Source organism: Pseudonaja textilis, chromosome 1 (genome assembly GCF_049901715.1).
Source record: "Pseudonaja textilis isolate UNSWEBS1 chromosome 1, rPseTex1.2, whole genome shotgun sequence".
In the NCBI taxonomy this organism is placed as follows: domain Eukaryota; kingdom Metazoa; phylum Chordata; class Lepidosauria; order Squamata; family Elapidae; genus Pseudonaja; species Pseudonaja textilis.
The window spans coordinates 173,880,904-173,900,576 of record NC_141990.1 but is presented as its reverse complement, the minus strand read 5'-3'; the positions used below and the strand labels follow the sequence as shown (position 1 = coordinate 173,900,576).

The 19,673-nt window shown below is 36.9% G+C and overlaps 1 protein-coding gene across 4 annotated transcripts in view; it reads right to left on the bottom strand.

The window, feature by feature from the left end:
• The window catches only part of HECW2 (HECT, C2 and WW domain containing E3 ubiquitin protein ligase 2), a 200,542-nt gene that overhangs the window by 39,796 nt on the left and 141,073 nt on the right, over positions 1-19,673 (bottom strand). For 3 of the 4 annotated variants that reach the window (XM_026696872.2, XM_087919769.1, XM_087919771.1), the window contains 5 exons: positions 18,234-18,337; positions 17,106-17,230; positions 15,909-16,094; positions 7,891-8,025; positions 3,735-3,837 (listed from right to left, as the gene is read on the bottom strand). In XM_026696872.2, coding sequence (XP_026552657.2) covers positions 3,735-3,837; positions 7,891-8,025; positions 15,909-16,094; positions 17,106-17,230; positions 18,234-18,337 — 653 coding nt within the window. The remainder of the gene's footprint in view (positions 1-3,734; positions 3,838-7,890; positions 8,026-15,908; positions 16,095-17,105; positions 17,231-18,233; positions 18,338-19,673) is intronic. The other variant, XM_087919770.1, reaches the window with a different exon arrangement.

The following is a 19,673-nucleotide window of genomic DNA, read 5'->3' as shown; positions in this document are numbered from 1 at the left end:
TTTTTGTGTGACAAAATTTAAAGTACTTATAGGGTGCCATTGCATTCTCTATAAAAATGTATCTTCTCAAAACTAAATATAACCAATTCCCTGAATTTGACTCACAGTAGAATTAGTTTCATTAGTTTCCAACTCTCATTATGTTCATTGCCTGCTAAATTAGAACAGCATTCTAATTTGTCAATCAGTGCAGAATCAATGGGGTCTACATATTTATTTGGTTTGCTTTCTTTTTCCAAAGTTTATATTTGAGTTTCTTAAATTTTAAATTTTATTATTTTTCAGCCATTTTGTTAATCCCATCAATATAATTCTGAAGTTATTTAAATCTTCTAGGATAGTAGCTTTTCAAGTACAGATAGTCCTTGCTTAATGTCACTAATTGGGACCAGTAATACTGTCATTGAGAAAAGCAGTCATTTAGTGAAACATCACATAACTACCCTGCTTAGTTACAGTGTTCCTGGCAATCCCAGTTGTGGCAAATCACCTATGGTTTTTAAGCAAGACATCACATGATCATGGTTTGTGACAAACCATTCTTTTCCCCTTAAAGCCAGTAATAAAAATATTAAAGCCAGGAATAAATATTGCAAATTAGATTACAAGTTCTAAACATTATTCTGATGAAAAGGCCTTGAATTTTAAACAGAGTAGCCTATTGCAAGCATTGCCATATGCAGCACTAAAAAAATAGGCAGCAACAGAAGTTTAAATCAGTAGTGATTGTCAAGAAACCAGTGCTGCTGAACAAACATCTAGCCATTCCATCAGAGTAATTAGCTGTGGGTGTCTTCCCACAATGTGACAGCTGCTGAACTCAATGAATTAACTTCTGTACTTGAAAGCCATGAATCACCAGTCCTGAAGCCAATAGATTTTGTCATGTGTAAGGAAGCATCAAATATACAAACAGTTGCCAAAGTAACTCAGCTCATTGAAAACAAATAGTTAAATAAATGGTATTGTACTGACTGTATGAAAAATAAGAAACCTTTTTTAAGTAGTTTTTCAAATAAAACATGTATAATAACGTATTTATAACATTTCAATTATTACTGCAAAATTCTCTAATTTAGCAATTAAAGTAATATTGAGAAATGAAATATATGCATCTGTTAATTAACACATCAAGCAAATACCAGTGACTATTTGTAATATATTTGCATGCTTATGTTTTGTTTTGTTTTGAATATTCATATTTTAAAGCAAGGTACGTCCTCTAAACTCATTGGAATGAAGAGGTAGATACAGAGCTTTGTTCAAACCCAGGTATCAATTCCAAAAATTCTGTTAGTGAAATCAGTTATCTACAGAGATGCTGAGTTCTCCCCCACCAGATGTCGTCGAGGAAATTGGATAGCCTTTATTGGAGATGCTTTAATTTGGATTACAGTACTGCTACACTGAGAAGAGAATTGTACCCATCTAGGATTCCTTTGGAGCAGCCCCAATACTCTACAACTGTGTGATTGATCACTTCAGTGGGATTTGGTTTGCTTTGCTTTGCTTTGTTGTCTCTTTAAGTCATTGCTGACTCCAGGCAACTGCCTGGATTAAATCCCTGCTGTCTTCTTAACAGAGTGTCCTGCCATTGCCTGCTTCCCAGGGTTGAGAGGGAATGACTGGCCCAAGGTAACCTAGCTGGCTTTGTGCCTCAAGCAGAACTAAAACTCAGAGTCTTCCAGTTTCTAACCTGTGGTGCTTTAACCACTACACCAACCTGGGTCTCCTTTAAAATGAGTATTGTGGCATACAAAGAATGATCAGTTGCTGCTAGGATGGGACAACTCTGAACAGAAATAAGAATCACTAGTCATAACCGCTTGCTAAATTATTGTCAAAAGCACTGACTTCTTTTCCTGTTCCCCTTTCTTCATAATATTGAAAAAAAGGGCACAATGACATAATCGCAGTATGAACTTCCCTATTAACACAAGCAAAAACTCATGAAGTGGTCTAGTGGCAGAGAAACTTATAGCTCAGATATGTAAAGCCAGTGTCCTGCCTTGCTAAATATTACGTGTAAGAGAAGAGTAGAAGATTTACTTCCTTTTAAGTTAGATACAATGTAGACTATCAGTCTCTGATAATTCAGGAGAAAAACATTTCAGGGAAATATTTTGCTAAAGTTTACTAAATCCATATTTGCATCCGCTTACCCCTTAGAGCAGGCCTGTCAAACTGGTGACCCATGAGCTGGATACGTCATGTGCAGGCCACACCCACTCCCCTCCACAAAGGCATAAACGTTGCAATACGTCACGATCCGGCCTCTGATGCGATCAAGTTGATATGCGTGCCTTAGAGGATGCATTCCCACAGATAGTCCTTGACTTACAACCACAATTGAGCCCAAAATATATGCTGCTAAGCGAGACACTTGTTAAGTGAGTTTTGTCTCATTTTATGACCTTTCTTGACACAGTTGTTGTCAATCATTGCAGTCATTAAGTTAGTCACACGGCTGTTAAGTGAATCTGGCTTGCCTATTGACTTTGCTTGTCAGAAAGTCGCAAAAGGTGAGCGTATGATCCTGGGGCACTGCAATCATCATAAATGTAAGTCATTTGCCAACTGTCCGAATTTTGATCACTTGACTATGGGGGTGCTACAACAGTCGTAAGTGTGAAAAATGGTCATGTCACTTTTTTCAGTGATGTTGCAACTTTGAACAGTTACTAAATGAACTGTTGTAAGTCGAGGACTACCTGTAAATGGGTCAAAGGGGTTCAAAATAAAAGCCTAAACTGCTTTTCATATTGACCCATCACTAATAATTCTATGTATTTGAAATAACCAGCTTTTCTTTTTCTTAAAAAAATGGTTTTATCAAACAACTGTATCCTGAGTTGCCTACTTACAGAATTGATCAAAATACCTGGTTTAAAAAATAGGCTACTCACAAGTTTTTTTATTGTGCAAAATAAGTGTGTTCATATTAGAGTCTTATTTCATTTTTTTATCCCATTAAAAATAATTATGAAGGTCTTTCACCTTTCAGGAATCTCTTCTCCATTGTATGGCTCCAAATTATCACCTTGATTAACCAAACCTCCATACCTTTGTCTAAGCCAAGGGCTTCTATATAGAGCTTAAGAAGTGGAAATGTTAGTTATCTCACTTTAAAATGCCCAACTAATGGCAAAAATTGGTTTGTGTTTGGATGTCCTGCAAAATTCTGGATATCTGGCAACTGGGAAGCATATGGCATAGGGTTTGTGTGGAAACTAAGAAGTAATAACGGGGAAAACAAGCCAATAAAATGCTTCAATTATGGTCACCAGCAAGAGACTCCTAAGTTTCAGTTTTATTACAAGAATACCCTTTTTTAGATTTATTATTCGCATTATGATATTTGATACCTAGTGTTTCCCCCCAGGCAAACATGAACCTGGAAATATTTCATCTGAAGTCTAAAAAAACCCTAGTGATGCATGTTGAACATGTATAGCCAGCCCCAGGTTAAAAACGAGTATCGCTCCTAAATCTGCTTTTAACACAAAATTAATAGGCACCCCATTTGTAAGTTCGAGTTGTCCATTAATAAAAGATTCTTAACCTGGGGACTGCCTGTATTTATATCTAGTTATTATTTTTATTGTTAGGAAGCATTTAAATGTTTTCTTTTTAGGCAATACAAGAGTCCTTGCAAAAACAATAGCCCTATGCTTTGACACAATAACATAAAAAGCAAAGACTGCATTTCAAGAGGCTCTAAAATGAAGACATACCTACTGGCACCATGTCCTGGTATTGAGCCCTGCTGACTGCACTGAATGTACTTGACGGCCTTGGCAAGACTGGAGGTCCTGAATGGCGTGAGTCTTCTCCCACCTGAAAAATAAAACCAAAGATATTTTAGTGTACAGAAGTCCTTCTTACCATCCTATATATTTTATATACTATTTATTTGAGAATTTTTTCCCTGTCCTTCCTTAAAATGTTATCGAGCATTGTTCTGTCCCCACTACATGTTAGTCTGTGTGCAGCTCGACATGCAGCTAAACCCACTGTCTTCCAATAAAACGGACCGTGTGTGTAAATCTGAATGCTTTGTTGGGAGAATGGTAAAACTAGGATATGGTGAAATTGAGGAAAATAGGGAGATATACAGTGAGAATTGTGACATGACAATTCTTTTATTTACTAAGCAAAGTGAATGTTTGACAAAAGAAAAGGTTTTAATAGATGGCAGAAAACAAAAATGAATCCCAATGATTTCTGTTAAGCAAGGGGTTTCTCAATCTGAGAAGACCTCCTCTCTTTTCTCAGCTGAATTTCCACCATATCTAGAAGAGAAACCCCAACCTTTTCCCCCCATTTTTCACATGTAAAAAGCTGATAATTTCATGTAAACTAGGAGGTACTGGTTAAAATTCAAATCATTTTCAGACAAACAACCAGAGAAAAATAGATGTACAAATCAAAGAAATTAGGTAAATCTGTAGTCTTAATATTTCTATTCTCAAGAACAATGTAGCTTTTCCACGTTATGATGCTACTAATTACCAATGTATTTTAATGTTTTTAACTGTATATGTAACTGTAAACTGCCCAGAGTTACCCTATAGTAAGATGGACAATCAATAAATTTAAAACATAAAAATAAAAAATAAAAATGTTACTGATGAGTTCATTCAATAAATACAAATCAGGAAGTATAGTTTAGAGTTCCACAAAATTTAGATTTTTTATGACATAATGATAGCAAGAAGAATAATTGTATTTTTAAATATATTTATGAAGTACTAGCAATCATAAGAACATGCACAGGAACTGAATAGGAAGATAAAGGTAAAGAAATTCCTGAGGATTTACTCTGCTAGTCATTACTGAATACAGGGTAGCGGTACAACTCCTTTTGCACAAATGGCAGGCACAAGTGGAGCTGTGCACAGGCACACATGCTTGTCCACCACTTCCACTGCACAGTTCTCAACAGGGAAGGTGCTAATCTCTATTTCCAGGTCGTTGAGCCAGCACTGTCCATTTCTATAGCCATGTAGCCTGCACTATGTCGCGGAGTGTTGTTACCTTCCTGCCAAAGTAATACCTATTTATCTACTTGCATTTGCATGCTTTTGAATTGCTAGATTGGCAGGAGCTGAAGCGAGAACAGAAGCTCTCATCTGCACAGCGCTTGGGTCTCGAGCCTGGGCTGTCAGCTTTCCAGCCAACAAGTCCAGCATCTTAACTAGTGAGCCATCATGCCACCACTGCCAGATAGGAAGAAGTCCTTTAAAATATTCCAGCATCTAAAAGCACCAGAGTGAGTTTACTTTGAGACGCAAATATAAACCAATAAAAGAGAGGAGGACTAAGGCATGGAGAGAAAGGTTTCAGCCCGTCCAAGAGTTCTAAGATTGTAAATTTCCTGTGGACAATACTGGATAAAATTGAGCTGAGGGTTACTGTATTATTTTATTTGCCAAATCTCAGTGTGGCTAGTATGAAATCTCATATTTCATTCCTGTGAAAATAACCTTAACCCTGTGAAAGGCTCTAAGATTAACCTGCCTTTAAGTAAGGACATAAAGTCATCACTGCTGTGTTTGAAGGTTTGGGGTGATTAAATGAAACATTGCAATCTTTCATTGTAGGTAACACAGCTTACGAAATGCATAAGGAATTGCCAATAATTCCTGAGTATAAATTTCACTAAATGTAGTGAATGTTAATGGTTAATGCAACAAAAGTATTTGGGATGCACATAGAAAGCCTAAGCGAATCATCTATGAACGTCACTTCTTTTTGTAGTAACAACCCAAAATTTCCCTTTGCTGAACACAAGCTTCACTTCTGCAATTTTCTGGCTCCAATTAGTCAGTCTCTTTGCTGGAGATTCCACAGTTGTTGGTTTTTTTTTTAACCACACTACTATTTGTTTTCTGTGCTGACAGCACTCACTTTTCTCACAGTGTGAGAATCGCACATGCCAGCAATGCTTTGCCAAACAGACAGTATAGCTATTAAATTTTGTTTCACCAAATTAGATTAAATTCAAATTAACCCTGTTTTATAATTGACTGAAGAACTATTCTAAGTTCCCTGTTTTTCAGTGGAGTTCTCTTTTTCCTGGAAATGGAAAAGAACAGCTCCTTCTGAAGTTGATGCCCAGAAGCTGAAATCCAAATCCTGTTAACTCCAATTCCTTGATTTCTATCACTTGCTGAAAAATAAGACCAACTGCAGGTTTTGTTTCAAAGAATTCTTATTAAGAAAGGAAAAACTTATGGTTGATTGTAATGGTTAATAGCAACACTGCATAAACAGTTTCCACTTGTGCAACAGTATTTTCCTTCCATATCTGTACATGAACTTCTCTTTATCTTTCATCTCCCTGCAGCTGCCTTTATTTCCATAAAATCTGTTTCAATGCAATGGATTTCAGTGCTATAAAGAAGCAGATGAACCAATTTCTTCAATAGCTGTTGATATATTGGCAAAATGGGGCATAAACATTAAAAGGAGGAAAAATATTATACTTTGTTTGAAAGGGAAACGCAATGCAAATATATTTATACTCATAGATTACTGTTGGCTTTTTGTTTAATTTGTGTTTCTACATACATTCCTCTTTAAGCACAGCTATTATTTTATGATTACTAGAAAGTCTTTGGCATTCTGATTTATAATACATTGGGGGGGGGGGGGCAACATTTGCATAACAATCTGAGTCCTGACAATTGGTAAGTCCAAACACATAAGTTTACCTAGTAAATTAAATTCATAAAATATGGTCATATAAATCACCAAACTTAATTTGATGGAGATTTTACCTTTTATTTAAGATTATTCTGTCTTTTGATATTGCAAGGGAAGAATTCAGGTCAAATTTCTATGTATGCCTCATTTCTACTATCACCTGTTTTACAGAAGTGGTCTAAATAGTCTATTGCTTATGTTGTTTTGAATAAATATGCAGGCAAAGGCCCCCTGGTGGTATAAAAGAAAAATGACAAAGAGGTTTTGTAAAAAAAAAAAAAATTACAAAGTTCAAACTCCTTTGCCAACCTGGCACAACCTGAATTCAGCTGACTCAGGTCACAACCTGATACAACCTGCTATATACCCAGGAGCAATGGGAGCTCTTGTCTTCTTTATCTTCCATCATATGCAATAGATAATAATTGCAATTCTGACATTTGTGTACTTTGTTCTAAGTACCCAGCTTAGAATAGTTCATCGCTACACAGCTGATGACTTGGGACTTAGTAGAAAATTGCTCAAGGAAAAACTAGGAGTGTTCAAAAGTCAAGATAATAAATAAAATATATTATCAGCATCTGGGGTGGGTTAAATACGCTTTGCCTCCAAAATTCTACATTCACTCGCAGCATCTCCCCAAAAAGCAAAGAGACAAGCAATCAAGTAGAGATCAGAACGTGATGTCTTCAAACCAAGGTGTAATCAGTATTGATGGAGTAAGGCATTCATATGCTATTCCTCAGGTGTAATCATTCAGCTGATACTCTTATGGCTGTTGCCTTGTCTGACCGGCTTGCCACCATTGAGGGGAGCTTAAATAGATAGGGTAGCAAGGGGATATGTGAATACCAATTTAAAAATTGATCCTATAAAAAAATAACATGTTTTCTTTGAGAACTAATGGTATGTAATGGTTCATGTTAAGTTAAATAGTGGAAAGCCCAGGTTCAAATCCCAGTTCATTCAAAAATCTGAACACTTTCTCATGTTCATAATCCATACTTTATCATGGCAAATTCCTTGTATATGTTTCCTATAATAAGAGGGCGTTCATTCTGTGAAAAGGGTGGGTGGGTGAATGTATGCTTTTAACACAATGGAAAATGCCAATAATGAAAGACAGAGATCAATGGTGAAACATCTATTAAAACCAAAACACTTGGGCCAATTCAAGCTTACCTCACCAGCACTGTGACTGCGCTGCCTTGTTAAATGCTGCCGGTGAACCAAAGCACTAGTTGGTCTGCTGCTCTGCAAAGGAAGCCGTGGGTCAATGAACGTGGTGGTACGTGAATTGTGGTCAACAAAAAAAGCCTAGCAAAGGAAAAAAATAGCATTATTCACTACACTTTGCTCACTGTGGTATTCCAGGCTGCATATCATTCAGCATAAGTTTCAGTTAGATCACTGAATGCAGACACAGGAAATCATTGATCTAATGAAAGCTAAGTTATGAACCAAACTATGACACAAAGATTTTTGTTATTTTTCTTAACATATAATAAATATTGTATAGCATGTTAGCGCTCTAGAAAACAGAGAATCTCCTCTTTATTATCATAGAAATTGAATAAATAAATAAATTCACTACACTCAAGAAACTGTAGAGTTAAGAGAAGGCCTAATATTTGAAGGCGGATGGGAAGGGAGAAAGAGGGATAATTAAAAAAAAAAAAAAACACTACATGATGTAATGACAGGCTTCATTATTAATAATGATAAATGGAGTAGCTATATCTCATGACTTACCGTGATGCCCTCCTAGGCTCCCTGCCCAACTTCTTTTAAAAGGATTCATTTGACAAATATAAACCAAAATGAAGCTGAAGTGATATAAGGCATCCTCTAGTATCATATGATTTTAGAGAAATTATATGAGCTTCCTGAGAAGGTAGTTTGCTTCCTAAAGCACAAGCATTTTGTGACCAACAAAGATCATCATGGCAGCCATTTTGTGAGCCACTTACTATACACTCCCCAAATTCCCAAAGTGTCCCTGCTCACAAACATGTTTCTTTCTCTTTTTTTCTTATTATTAAAAATAAAAAATAAACTATTAGAAAAATTATTTAGAATACAATCTTCTTATATTCTCATTTTAATTCTTATATATGTTAAGTTACAACCATGAACAGAAGAATACAAATACAAAGAAATAAATTAATTCCTATGGCATGTTTTATTATAGACTGAGGGATGTCTGGTATAACTTATTCCAACTTTACCAACCTCATTTATTAATGGATTCCAACGGCAGATCTTAAAAATACCATGTAAGGTCAATAACTTTAGAAGATGTAGAAATTTCTCAGTTACCTCATCCAGAAAGTTTCCCCCCCCAATCTGGCAGTAAGGAGTTTTCAAGATACTTAGCTCTTGAAAAACCTGTCCTTCAAGATTTATCCAGTTGTTTATTAAAACCACACAATTTAGCCATCCCTTCATTTTATATTGATTGCAAATTTGTAGGGTGACAAGTTTCCTCCCATATTGTAGCATGACTTTCTATATTACCTACAGTGGTATTTAGAGGAGACAATATTCCATTAATCTATCTAGTTTTCTAACTGATCAGCTCTCAGGGAACTACTGTTTTCTCCTCCAATCCTGAAAGACTGAAATACGTCTAGGGTCTACAAGCAATGTGTTATCTTCCTATACTGAAAGACCAATCTATCTGTGTTTTTCAAGAGCCTTAAAAAAAAAAGAATTTTCTTAACTTGTATTTACAGTTTTTTCTTGTCTATTTCCAAGATGCTAAATTCAACCATGATGACTAAGTCACAAAACAACAACCCTCATTAGAGAGATTTTTCCCACTATCCACTCTGCTCTGGAGACACTCTAAAGCAATTTGGAAAGGAGGAATGTGTGGATAGATTCAGGGGAACAGGAGAAAGATGCAATACATCAGTGGCAATTTGTTTTGGTATAAGTTTTATCTCATATGGATTTTTGTCAAATGTGTACTATTTTATAAAGCATTATTCTACCTGCTTTAGCAAATTATCTGTCTTGCATACACCCACAGATCTCCCTTGAAACTGTCAAAAAAAAAACCCATACAGGCTGATGGGGGGGGAGGGGGACTTTAAGATTTTTGCACATCAAAGGTAATACACATTTAAAGACAGCTGAATCAAATCCTTATCTCAACTCAAGTATGAAGCTGACTACAGAGATGCCATAATACAATTGCTTATTAAATAAGCTGCTTTGGTAAATAAGTAATTGTGAAATACCAGGTGCGCAGGACCAACAAATGTCTTCATATTACAACAATGTAAGTGAAACCAAAACAACCATAGAATACAATAAAATACCACAACTATTTATAATGCTGTTCTTAACTACACTGTAGTTGCTGGAAATACAACATGGTATGGTAGCATGACACAAGTTGAAGATCAAATAGGCATTACAAACTGGCATAGGAATCTGTTTGAAAGTCAAACTTAGAAAAACATTCTCTTTTACGGATGCCTTTGAGTGAGTGATGACTCCTGGTGACTACCTGGATGTAATGGAATGTATGGATGACTTTGGGAACCAGGGGAACGGATGCTGCTTACTAGGTAACAATCAGACAAGAGAGGTAGGAGGCTCCAGTGGCTTAATGTCAGAGAAAGAAACTTAGGAAGGATCCACCCTAATGGATCAAGCAGTTAAAATTGGCAGAAAGAACTTTGTATTTTGAAACTTGCAAGACTGATGTCATCTCTCCCAGTTAAACTAGATAGGAAATATGACTAGATGAACTAATTCTATTTTACCATCAGGCTACATTACCAGAAACTTGTAATTCTTAAAGTAGAAACTTCCTGCCACCATTTTTAACTACTGACAGCAAATTGGCTGCCAGAAGCACACTAGTTCTCTGTATTACTTTGATCCACCTGATTGACTATGTGTGATTTTATCTAGTGATAGAGTACCATATATTTTAATGAAGCTTTTGCTTAACAAATTGTAACTCTCAGAAAACTACACTAGAGACCTGCTGTGCATCCAGCCTTTTGTATAAAAGGTTTACAATTCAGATGCTAATTTTAATGAGCTGTGTGGATTATTTTAGCTCAAAGCTTGGGAGTTCTCTTCTTCTTGTCGTCAACCAAATTAAGCTTGATATTTTAAATCATTCCAATCCTGTTCAGTTTTGTATATTTCAAATACTCTGGCCTAACTGGTTTATGAACCTCTCCTTTATATCTTTTCTATCTAAAATAAGGTAGCATGACTGTAATCTCCCAAAGGCTAAAATCTTAATGAGATGAAGACCAAATCAGACACATAATTTGAAAGCATAATCATAATTGGAGAGCATATTGTCAGGTAGGGAAACAAACAGTTCCCAATAAATAGTGTTGCTTATGCATAACTCTGATTCTTTCACAGCAATTTAACAAACCACACAGCATTTATTTATATCATATATTTAAGCAAACACTAAAAATGCTTATGGATTACACTAAATGGATATAACCATATTATGAATACAATCATATTATGAACACAATCATATTATGCACACAGGCTTGAGACCAAGCAATAGCATTTTGTTATGTAATGAAATTCCTGTTTTGAAGGACCATTGTCAGAAATGCCATTAGCAAAAGAAAAAAAAAATCAATGGGGCTTCAAAGTTCTGTACTAATCTGAACCATGATACTGCAGCTGGGAATCAAGCTGAATACTAGGAGGGAGAACACAAGCGAGAGCATATGGGCCTAATTTTAAAATTCCCACTGGCCACCACAGAAAGGGTGTAGTTTGGATATTTATGGTAGCTGGGAAGAGAAACAGGATATTTTGGTTTGGTTTATCCAAGTTGGCTAACTGAAGCTCTGTTTCAAGTAAATTATAGGCACTATAGTAATCTGCAGTGAAATTAAACTGACAATGAAAAGTATGTATTGTCAAGATCATGCTTTGTCCAGTTACAACATACTGTTGCGGCCATCAGAAGAGTTGGAAAAGAAAAATGGAAATCCCTGAATGGTAATTAATGCTGGAGAAAACTGATAATAGCTCAAAACAAATAATTGCAATACTAAATGAAGTAAAAGCGAACTGATTTGAAGAAGCATTAGAAGTCATAGAAGTTATCCAATCCAACTATCAGTGTAGGATCCACTAGTGCATCAATGACAGATAACCATCCAGTCACTGTTTCAAGAACTTTAATGAAGGAGAACCATGTCATGTAACAGACTTTTCCACTGGTGACAGCCTGTACAGTCCAGAAGCTCCTCCCAATGTTTAGCTCAGTATGGCAAACCTTTTCGGCACCGAGTGCTGAAAGTGTGCACACACACATATACCCAAAATGCAATATGCACGCCCACTACATTCACCCCTTGCATATTCATCCTGCCCCCCCCCCCATGCATGCACGGCAGAGACCCAAAGACCAGATGGCCACTGGGAGGTGCACATGTATGCATGGCGGAGCCAAGCTGGGGTGATGGTGCACATGCCCACAGAGAGGGTCCTGCATGCCACCTGTGGCACGCATGCCATAGGTTTGCCACCATGGGCCTAGCTTGAACTTGCTTCCTTGCAGTTTTATCCCATTGCTTCTGGTTCTACTTCTAGGATAACAGACAGTAGGTCCGCTCTTTCTTTTTTTTTCTGGCTAAACATAGCCAGATCCTTCAGCTGTCAGTCATAGGATTTGATTTCCAGTACCTTTGTAGCCTTCCTCTGCACTTGCTCCAATAGTCACTATTGTTATTTTTCAACTGTAGTACACAGAACTGGACTTACTCCAAAAGGAGTCTGACTAGGACTGAGTAGAGCAATAATGATTTCTCATGACTTGGATTATATGCTCCTAACACTCTCCAAGATAACACTTGCTTTTTTAGCTGGCTCATGCTTAACTTGTAATTAGACAAAAACACCCTGATCCCTTTCCCATATGTTACTTACAAGTCAGATCACACACACACACACACACACACACACACACCATCCTATACCTGTGCCTTATAGTTCTCCTAACCACAGGCATAATTATGTATGACTCCCTATTAAATTCAACCCTATTCATCTCAGCCCACTTTCAGCCTTTTTATATCTTGTTGAATCTTCTCTTTCATCAAAATCATTAGTCAAACATCCCAGCTTTGTACTCTCTGCAGACTTGTTAAGCATCTATCTATATAATTGATAAAAAATATTCAACAGCAAAGGGGTAAGCTCAACTTTTACCAAGTTACAGTGGTACTTAAAAGTTTGTAAACCCCTTTGAATGTTCAATATTTCTGCATAAATATGATCTAAAATGCGACTTCTCTATACAAGTCCTAAAACTAGATAAAGAGAACTCAATTTTAAAAAGGAAATAAAAACATTATACTGGTTCATTTATTTATTGAGGAAAATGATTCAAAGCTACATATTTGTGTGTAGAATTAGAATTATCAATTCATTTAAAGGTAAAATTACAGAGGTTTCAATCAATGGGCTGATAATTAGGTATGAGTGTGAAAGGTTGTGTTTTATTGGAAAAAAACAGAATGCTGGATATTCACTATCAAAGTCTGATTTTGCAACACAAGTAGGTAGAAGTGTGCCATGTTTTGAACAAAGGAGATTTCTGAGAATTTCAGAAACACAATGGTTGATGCTCACTAGACTTAAACTAGAAAAGGTTACAAAACTATTTCCAAATAGTTTGGACTCTACCAGGTCCAATGTCAGACAAATTGTATATAAATGAAGGCAATTCAGCACCACTGATAACCTTCCCTAGTAGCAGCCAAGATCACACAAAGACCAAACTGTGCAATACTCTCATAGATTTCAAAGAACCTCAAGGTAACATTTAAAGAAGTAAAGGCACTCTTGTGATTGTCACCGTTCATGAGAGCACCCTCAGAGGAACAACAATGGTGTGCAGGGCAGAGTTACAAGGATCCACTACACTCTAGAAATAATATTTTGCTAAATATTTCACAGTTTGCAAGATTGTTTGTATGTGTCAGAAGATTATTGGAAGAAGGTTCAATGAATGGGTAAGACCAAAATAGAACTTTTGAGTTTGAATGATGAGCTTTATGTTTCGTGAAAGGCAAACATCGTATTCCAACATATCCTATCTGTGAAGCATTGTAGCAGCAGTATCATGATTTGGGTCTGTTTTGTGGCCTCTAGACTAGGATGACTTTGCCATCATTGATGGAACTATAAATTCTGAATCAGACTATTCATATTCTACCGGAAACTGTCAGGGTATCTGATCATGAACTGAAGCTCAAGGAAAGTGGGTTATGAAGCAAGACAATGATTCAAAACACACAGATCATATGAATAAAGTGGCTAAAGCATAAGAAAATTAAAGTTTTGGAATAGCTAAGTCAAAGTCCTAGAAAAATGTTATGGAAGGAGCTGAAGTAAGGTTCATACAAGGAAGCTCACCCATATCCTTCAGTTGAAGTTCTTATGTGGGAAAAATTGGGTTAATATTCCTCCAAGCTGATGTGCAGGACTGATCAAGAGTGATCATAAACATTTACTTCCAGTTATTGCTGCCAAAGGGGGGTACACCAGCAAAGGTTCACTTATCTTTGTCACACACCAATATGTAGTTTTGGATTGTTTTCTTCAGTGAATAAACGAAAGAGTATAATGTTTTTGAGTCATTTATTTATTTGTGTTTTCTTTTGTGTAGAGAACAAATCATGTTTTAGGTCATATCTATACAGAAATTCTGAAAATTCAAAAGGGTTCACAAACTTACAAGTATCACTACAGAAAGGAAAAAAATCATAAAGCATTGCTAAACTTTAACATACTTTTCTTACTTCCTGCCCTCCTTCTCTGAAATATTTTGTTCTTTTTTTGTTCTTTTTTAAATTTTGTTCTTTCAAAAAGGCTTCAGGACTAATAAGTTGTCTTGTCCCACAGAAGTGTTTTTACCTGTATTTGGATTGTTCCTTGAGGCTTGGCCTTTTTTTTTAATGGTAATATTTTGTTATTTATATTATAGTTGATTACAGTCAGGCCTAGCCCAAAAATGACATGAAACGATCAAGCCAACATTCAGTTGTTTATTTGCATATACTGTATAGACAGAATCTTGCCGACTAAATCTATACTAACCTAACATATATACCCTAAGAGACCCTAGGAAGTGAGAGTGAAGGTTCATTCTCTGAGCTTGTGGGTTGGTTTCTGAACATTTCATTACCAGGCTAGGTAACATCTTCAGCGGAGTTTAGGGGATGTCAGTGTCAGTGTTCTTCTGGCTTTGTGTGGTCAGTAAGTCTTGTGATAGTGAGGCTACGTCAGGTGAAGGACCCATCAAGTCAGGGAAGAACACTGACACTGACATCCCCTAAACTCCGCTGAAGATGCTACCTAGCCTGGAAATGAATTGTTTGGAAACCAACCCACAAACTTGGAGAACGAACCTTCACTCTCATTCTACACCCGAGCTACAGATATTTGCCATTATTGCAATTCTAGAGTGTGATTATCCTAAATATATTCCTCTTTCCATGATCCAGCCCTGGACTATGCTGTCTCTTGTCTCACCTCCCCCTTCCCTGGAATGTGCTCCCTCCCTCCTGGGAAACTGATGTTTCACTGTAGTCCATCATAGCAGACACATTCGTAGACACATTCCATCACAATTACTGCATTTAGGTTTATAAGTCACAAACTCTGAGTCACTAGGAGTGGAATGGGAAATAAGCTTAATTAATTAATTAATTAATTAATTATTAATATTACCATCTAGTGGAACTTTTTATAGCTCATCAAATTAAATTATAATCATTAAAATGTCTAACTGTTCTTAAGGCTAAATTTAAATTAGAATTAAAATAATCTATAAATTGAATCTGGTTGAATATGTAGACACAGCCCTGCCAGGAACCATTGTAACCTCTCTTGTAGAAATTAAGCACTCCATTTTGAATAAATTAACGATCTGAATTCATAATTTTACCATCAAGTATGAGTGTTTTTGTTGTTATTTAAAGTTATGTTTCCATTTTATTGCATTTGTTGTATGTTTCATTGACTATGTCACTGTTGCTTTTGTATAGCACTTAAGAGACCTTCAGAGTAATGCATTTTTTAAAATTTCATTTGTAGTGTAGAGTATATATCTATGCTTTGATTTCATCAATATTTGGATTAAGACAAACCAATATGTTTATTTTAAAAGTTGCCTCTTTACATGTTACCTTGCCCTGATGATCGTGCTTCATTTCCCAACCCCGTGGCAATTCTAGCTGTTTGTTGGCAAACATGTTCAAAAAGCCAACTAAATCGCGATTATGCTGGTAGCGCTCAAAATGATGGGTATCTCGTCGAACTTTGGTGATCATGTGCTTCAGACAAGTATTATTTGTAAACATTCTGTAGGCACTCTGGCAGAAGGAGAAGAAATCAAAAGTTATTTTCGGATTCTTGGACTAACATTTTAAAGGCTTCATAAGTTTTGAAAAATGTATAGTACAAGCCAAGGGAATTTGCCATCCCCTTAACATAAACTCCAATTCCTCAAGAATTATCTGCTCACTATACTTCTGGTGATGTGCAATGTTAACAGTAGGATGAGATAACCAGTTTTCAGAGCTGAATTAAATCTTTGCATTGGTTAAATGTTTAACCAATGCAAAGTTAAAAGCTTTAAACTCCTTGTTTAGTCTGGATGCAAAGAAAGTAATCACATGATAAGCATGTGGAGGAAATTTTTTTAACTTATGGTGAAAACAACTACTATGGATGCTTCTGAAGTTAAACATATCATCATGTTGTGCAAAATAATTTGATTCAAGCCAATATACTCCCCCCACCCACCCCCCAAAAAACAACTAATTCTCTGTTTCATTCCATTCCCCACTCCCAATCCTGGAACAGTCAGTAATTACAAATTTAATAAAGTAAAAAGGCAAGAAGAAACATGTATCGAATCCCTAGAGGCATACCAAAGCCCAGAGTGTCACACTGAGGATTTCAGTTCTCATAACAGAATTATTACTTGTATTTCTCATACTACACCTTCAGACCATCAACAAACCATTGATAATTCCTTCAGCTGCTTGCCAGAGCCACTCTGATCATTCTGTCAAGATAGTTCCTTAAGCAAAAGGCAGTCACAGAAAAAGCCCTAATCCATATTACTACAACTGACACCCTTCAGCAAACCATGGGATTTTATTTTGTAAACCCTCCTAGGTGGCCTTTTAGAGCCAATAGGTGCTATGTAATTTTTAAAAATTAAACATATTTATGTGTGCTTGTGCATTGACGCACACATTTTGTTGGAGGTTCAACTTGCCATTATTCTAATATGCAAAAAATGTGGTACTAAAAATGCAAATATATTCCACTCCTCCATGGCCCACAACCAAGCTTGATTTGTAGGAGCTACTCACAGGGTTTGAATGCAGCACGGTGAAAAATTCTGGGCTGATGAGGAATTTTACTGGGGGTGACTGGAGCAGCAGAGTAAGCCTGGATCTAGAGGTAGAATGAGGCAGCACATTGTCCCTTCGGTAATCTAATACAAAGACGTAGTCAGAGTTATTGAGTCGGACAAGGACTTCAGTGCCATCAAGGAGAATAAGTAAAAACTTAACTATTTTTATCTTTATATGTATCGGGGAATACTTAATTTTTCCTTAGTATTAAATACTACTATAAAATGGTGTCTTAAACACTTTTTGGAAGTAAACAGATTTAAGTGAATAAATGGATAAAGAATACGGTTAGATCATTACCCCAAGTGAATAAGAAAAAACAATTGACAGTCACAGTAGCACCATAATTCTTTTACTTTCCTTACACTTCAAATCTCTACTTTTAACATCTGAGTGAGTTATGTCTAAATTATTTCTCATTATTTTTTAAATAATATATCCATTGGTACCTTGCTGGAATGCTGCTGAGTTTAAATTTAAAATATCGGGAATTTAGAGATAGTGAGAGAAAAGGAGATTGAATCCTGACCGTGGAAGAAACAAAAATATTTTCTAAGTATTATGGGAAAATATAAAAGAGAAAATTATACAAAACAAGAGCTTTTGCCTCTATTAGGAAGCCAATATAGGTGATTGCAAAACTTATTTATTATTCAATCAGCAGCAGCTGACAACCAAAGCATAGATATTGGAAGTCTCAAGAAATCTAAATATGATAGTGCAGGGATCTAAGGAGGTATGATTTCTTTTGGTCTTTGACAATATATTCAACAAACCAAAATTGTGTGATTACAGACCTACAACAGCAAAAAGCAGAGGCTACATCAAAGCAACCTGTACTCATCTTTTCTCCCACATTGCTTAGACAGTGCCCCAAACAGAATAAATGGGCTCTACTTGGACAATAGAATCCACTTGGAAATACCATTCAGCATTTCACCTAGATTTCTCTAAGGGGTGGGGGGGGGAGTCCTCCAACTTATTTGTGTTAAATTCATTTTTCAATGGCAACATATTTTTGTCCTCAGATATCTCAAATGAAACAGTTTAACAAGCAGTTTAAACTGAAGTTGTGTTTCTTACCAGCAGGTGGGCGATGGAAGTCAGCATCCTCTCCAGCTCCATCAAGAACAGCTGAGTGCTCCTCTGGCCTGTCATTAATCATTGTTCGGCGAATACTTTGATACCTAAAGTTCCAATACTGACATTATATATACCACACAACACAAACAATGAAGAGTTCTCTTGAAATACATCTAAAAAGCTTGTTTGTTTAATCAAAAGTTAAACCATAGCCACTTCAAGGACTTCTCGCTCTTCCTCATCTTAAACTATTTTAAACCATTATAAGAAATGTATTACCGTATATACTCAAGTATAAGCCGACGCACCTAATTTTAACACAAAAAACTGGGAAAACTTTATTGACTCGAGTATAAGCCTAGGGTGGGAAATGCAGCAGCTACTGGTAAATTTCAAAAATAAAAATAGGTACCTCTATGAAAAATAGATACTTCTATGAAATATAACTAAAAAGGCATGTTGCTTTCATTAGTGTCAAGATGGCATGAGTTAACATGGCATACTCAATTGCAAGTTAACTTCATTCACTCTTGGCATTAAAAAATGCCACCGGGAGGGAATTATTATCTAATTAAAACTTTCACTTGGACAGTTGAGAATAAGTTTGATGTTCACAATTTCCTCTTTTAAAGAGACCAGTAAATAGGGAACAAGAAGATGAAGAAAAAGAAGTGTGTTTTTTCACACTTTTCACACAGCAGTGAACAAAAATGGCATCATAGGAACAGGCTTATTCTCAGTCCAAAGGTTTGTTTCTGATTTCTTCCCTGATTTAAGGGAAATTTGGGAAACGATCTCACTATCATGAAAGTCAGTGGACTCTGCCCATGGGGCGTTTGGAAGAAAATGCCCCGCGGCATATCCACGCGCATGTAAGGGGAATCAGAAATCCCCGCGTTCAACTCCTAGCATGGCAGAAGAGAAAACGCAGCTGTGAGCAAATACTGGGAAAACCTGACTGATCAGAAGGAAGGAGGCAAAAGACGGAGGTCCCACTGGTATTTGTGAAACACTCGGTCGGCAGCGCTTAAAGTCAACGTCCTCGCTCCCACCCACCCACCCACTCAAAGCCACGAAGTCCCCCAATCGCGCAGCTCAGAATTGCCCTCCCCTCAGGTGGCAGCAACGACGCCCAGCGTTTCCCGAGACAAGAAGCTCCGCTGTGCAATGAAAGCGCACTGGCTCTGGGTTCGCGGGCTCAGAAAACAACGCGAGCCGAGGTGGCTTCGGCTCCACTTGGCTTCGTTTCCTCAGCCCCAGCTGCTTTCAGTCCGCTCGGGGGGAGGAGGAGGTGGTGGTGGTGGCTCGCGTTGTTTTCTGAGCCTGCGAGCCTAGAGCTCAGAAAACAACGTGAGCCGCCACCACCACCACCTCCTCCTCCTCCTCCCGAGCGGACTGAAAGCAGCTGGGGCTGAGGAAACGAAGCCAAGCGGAGCCGAA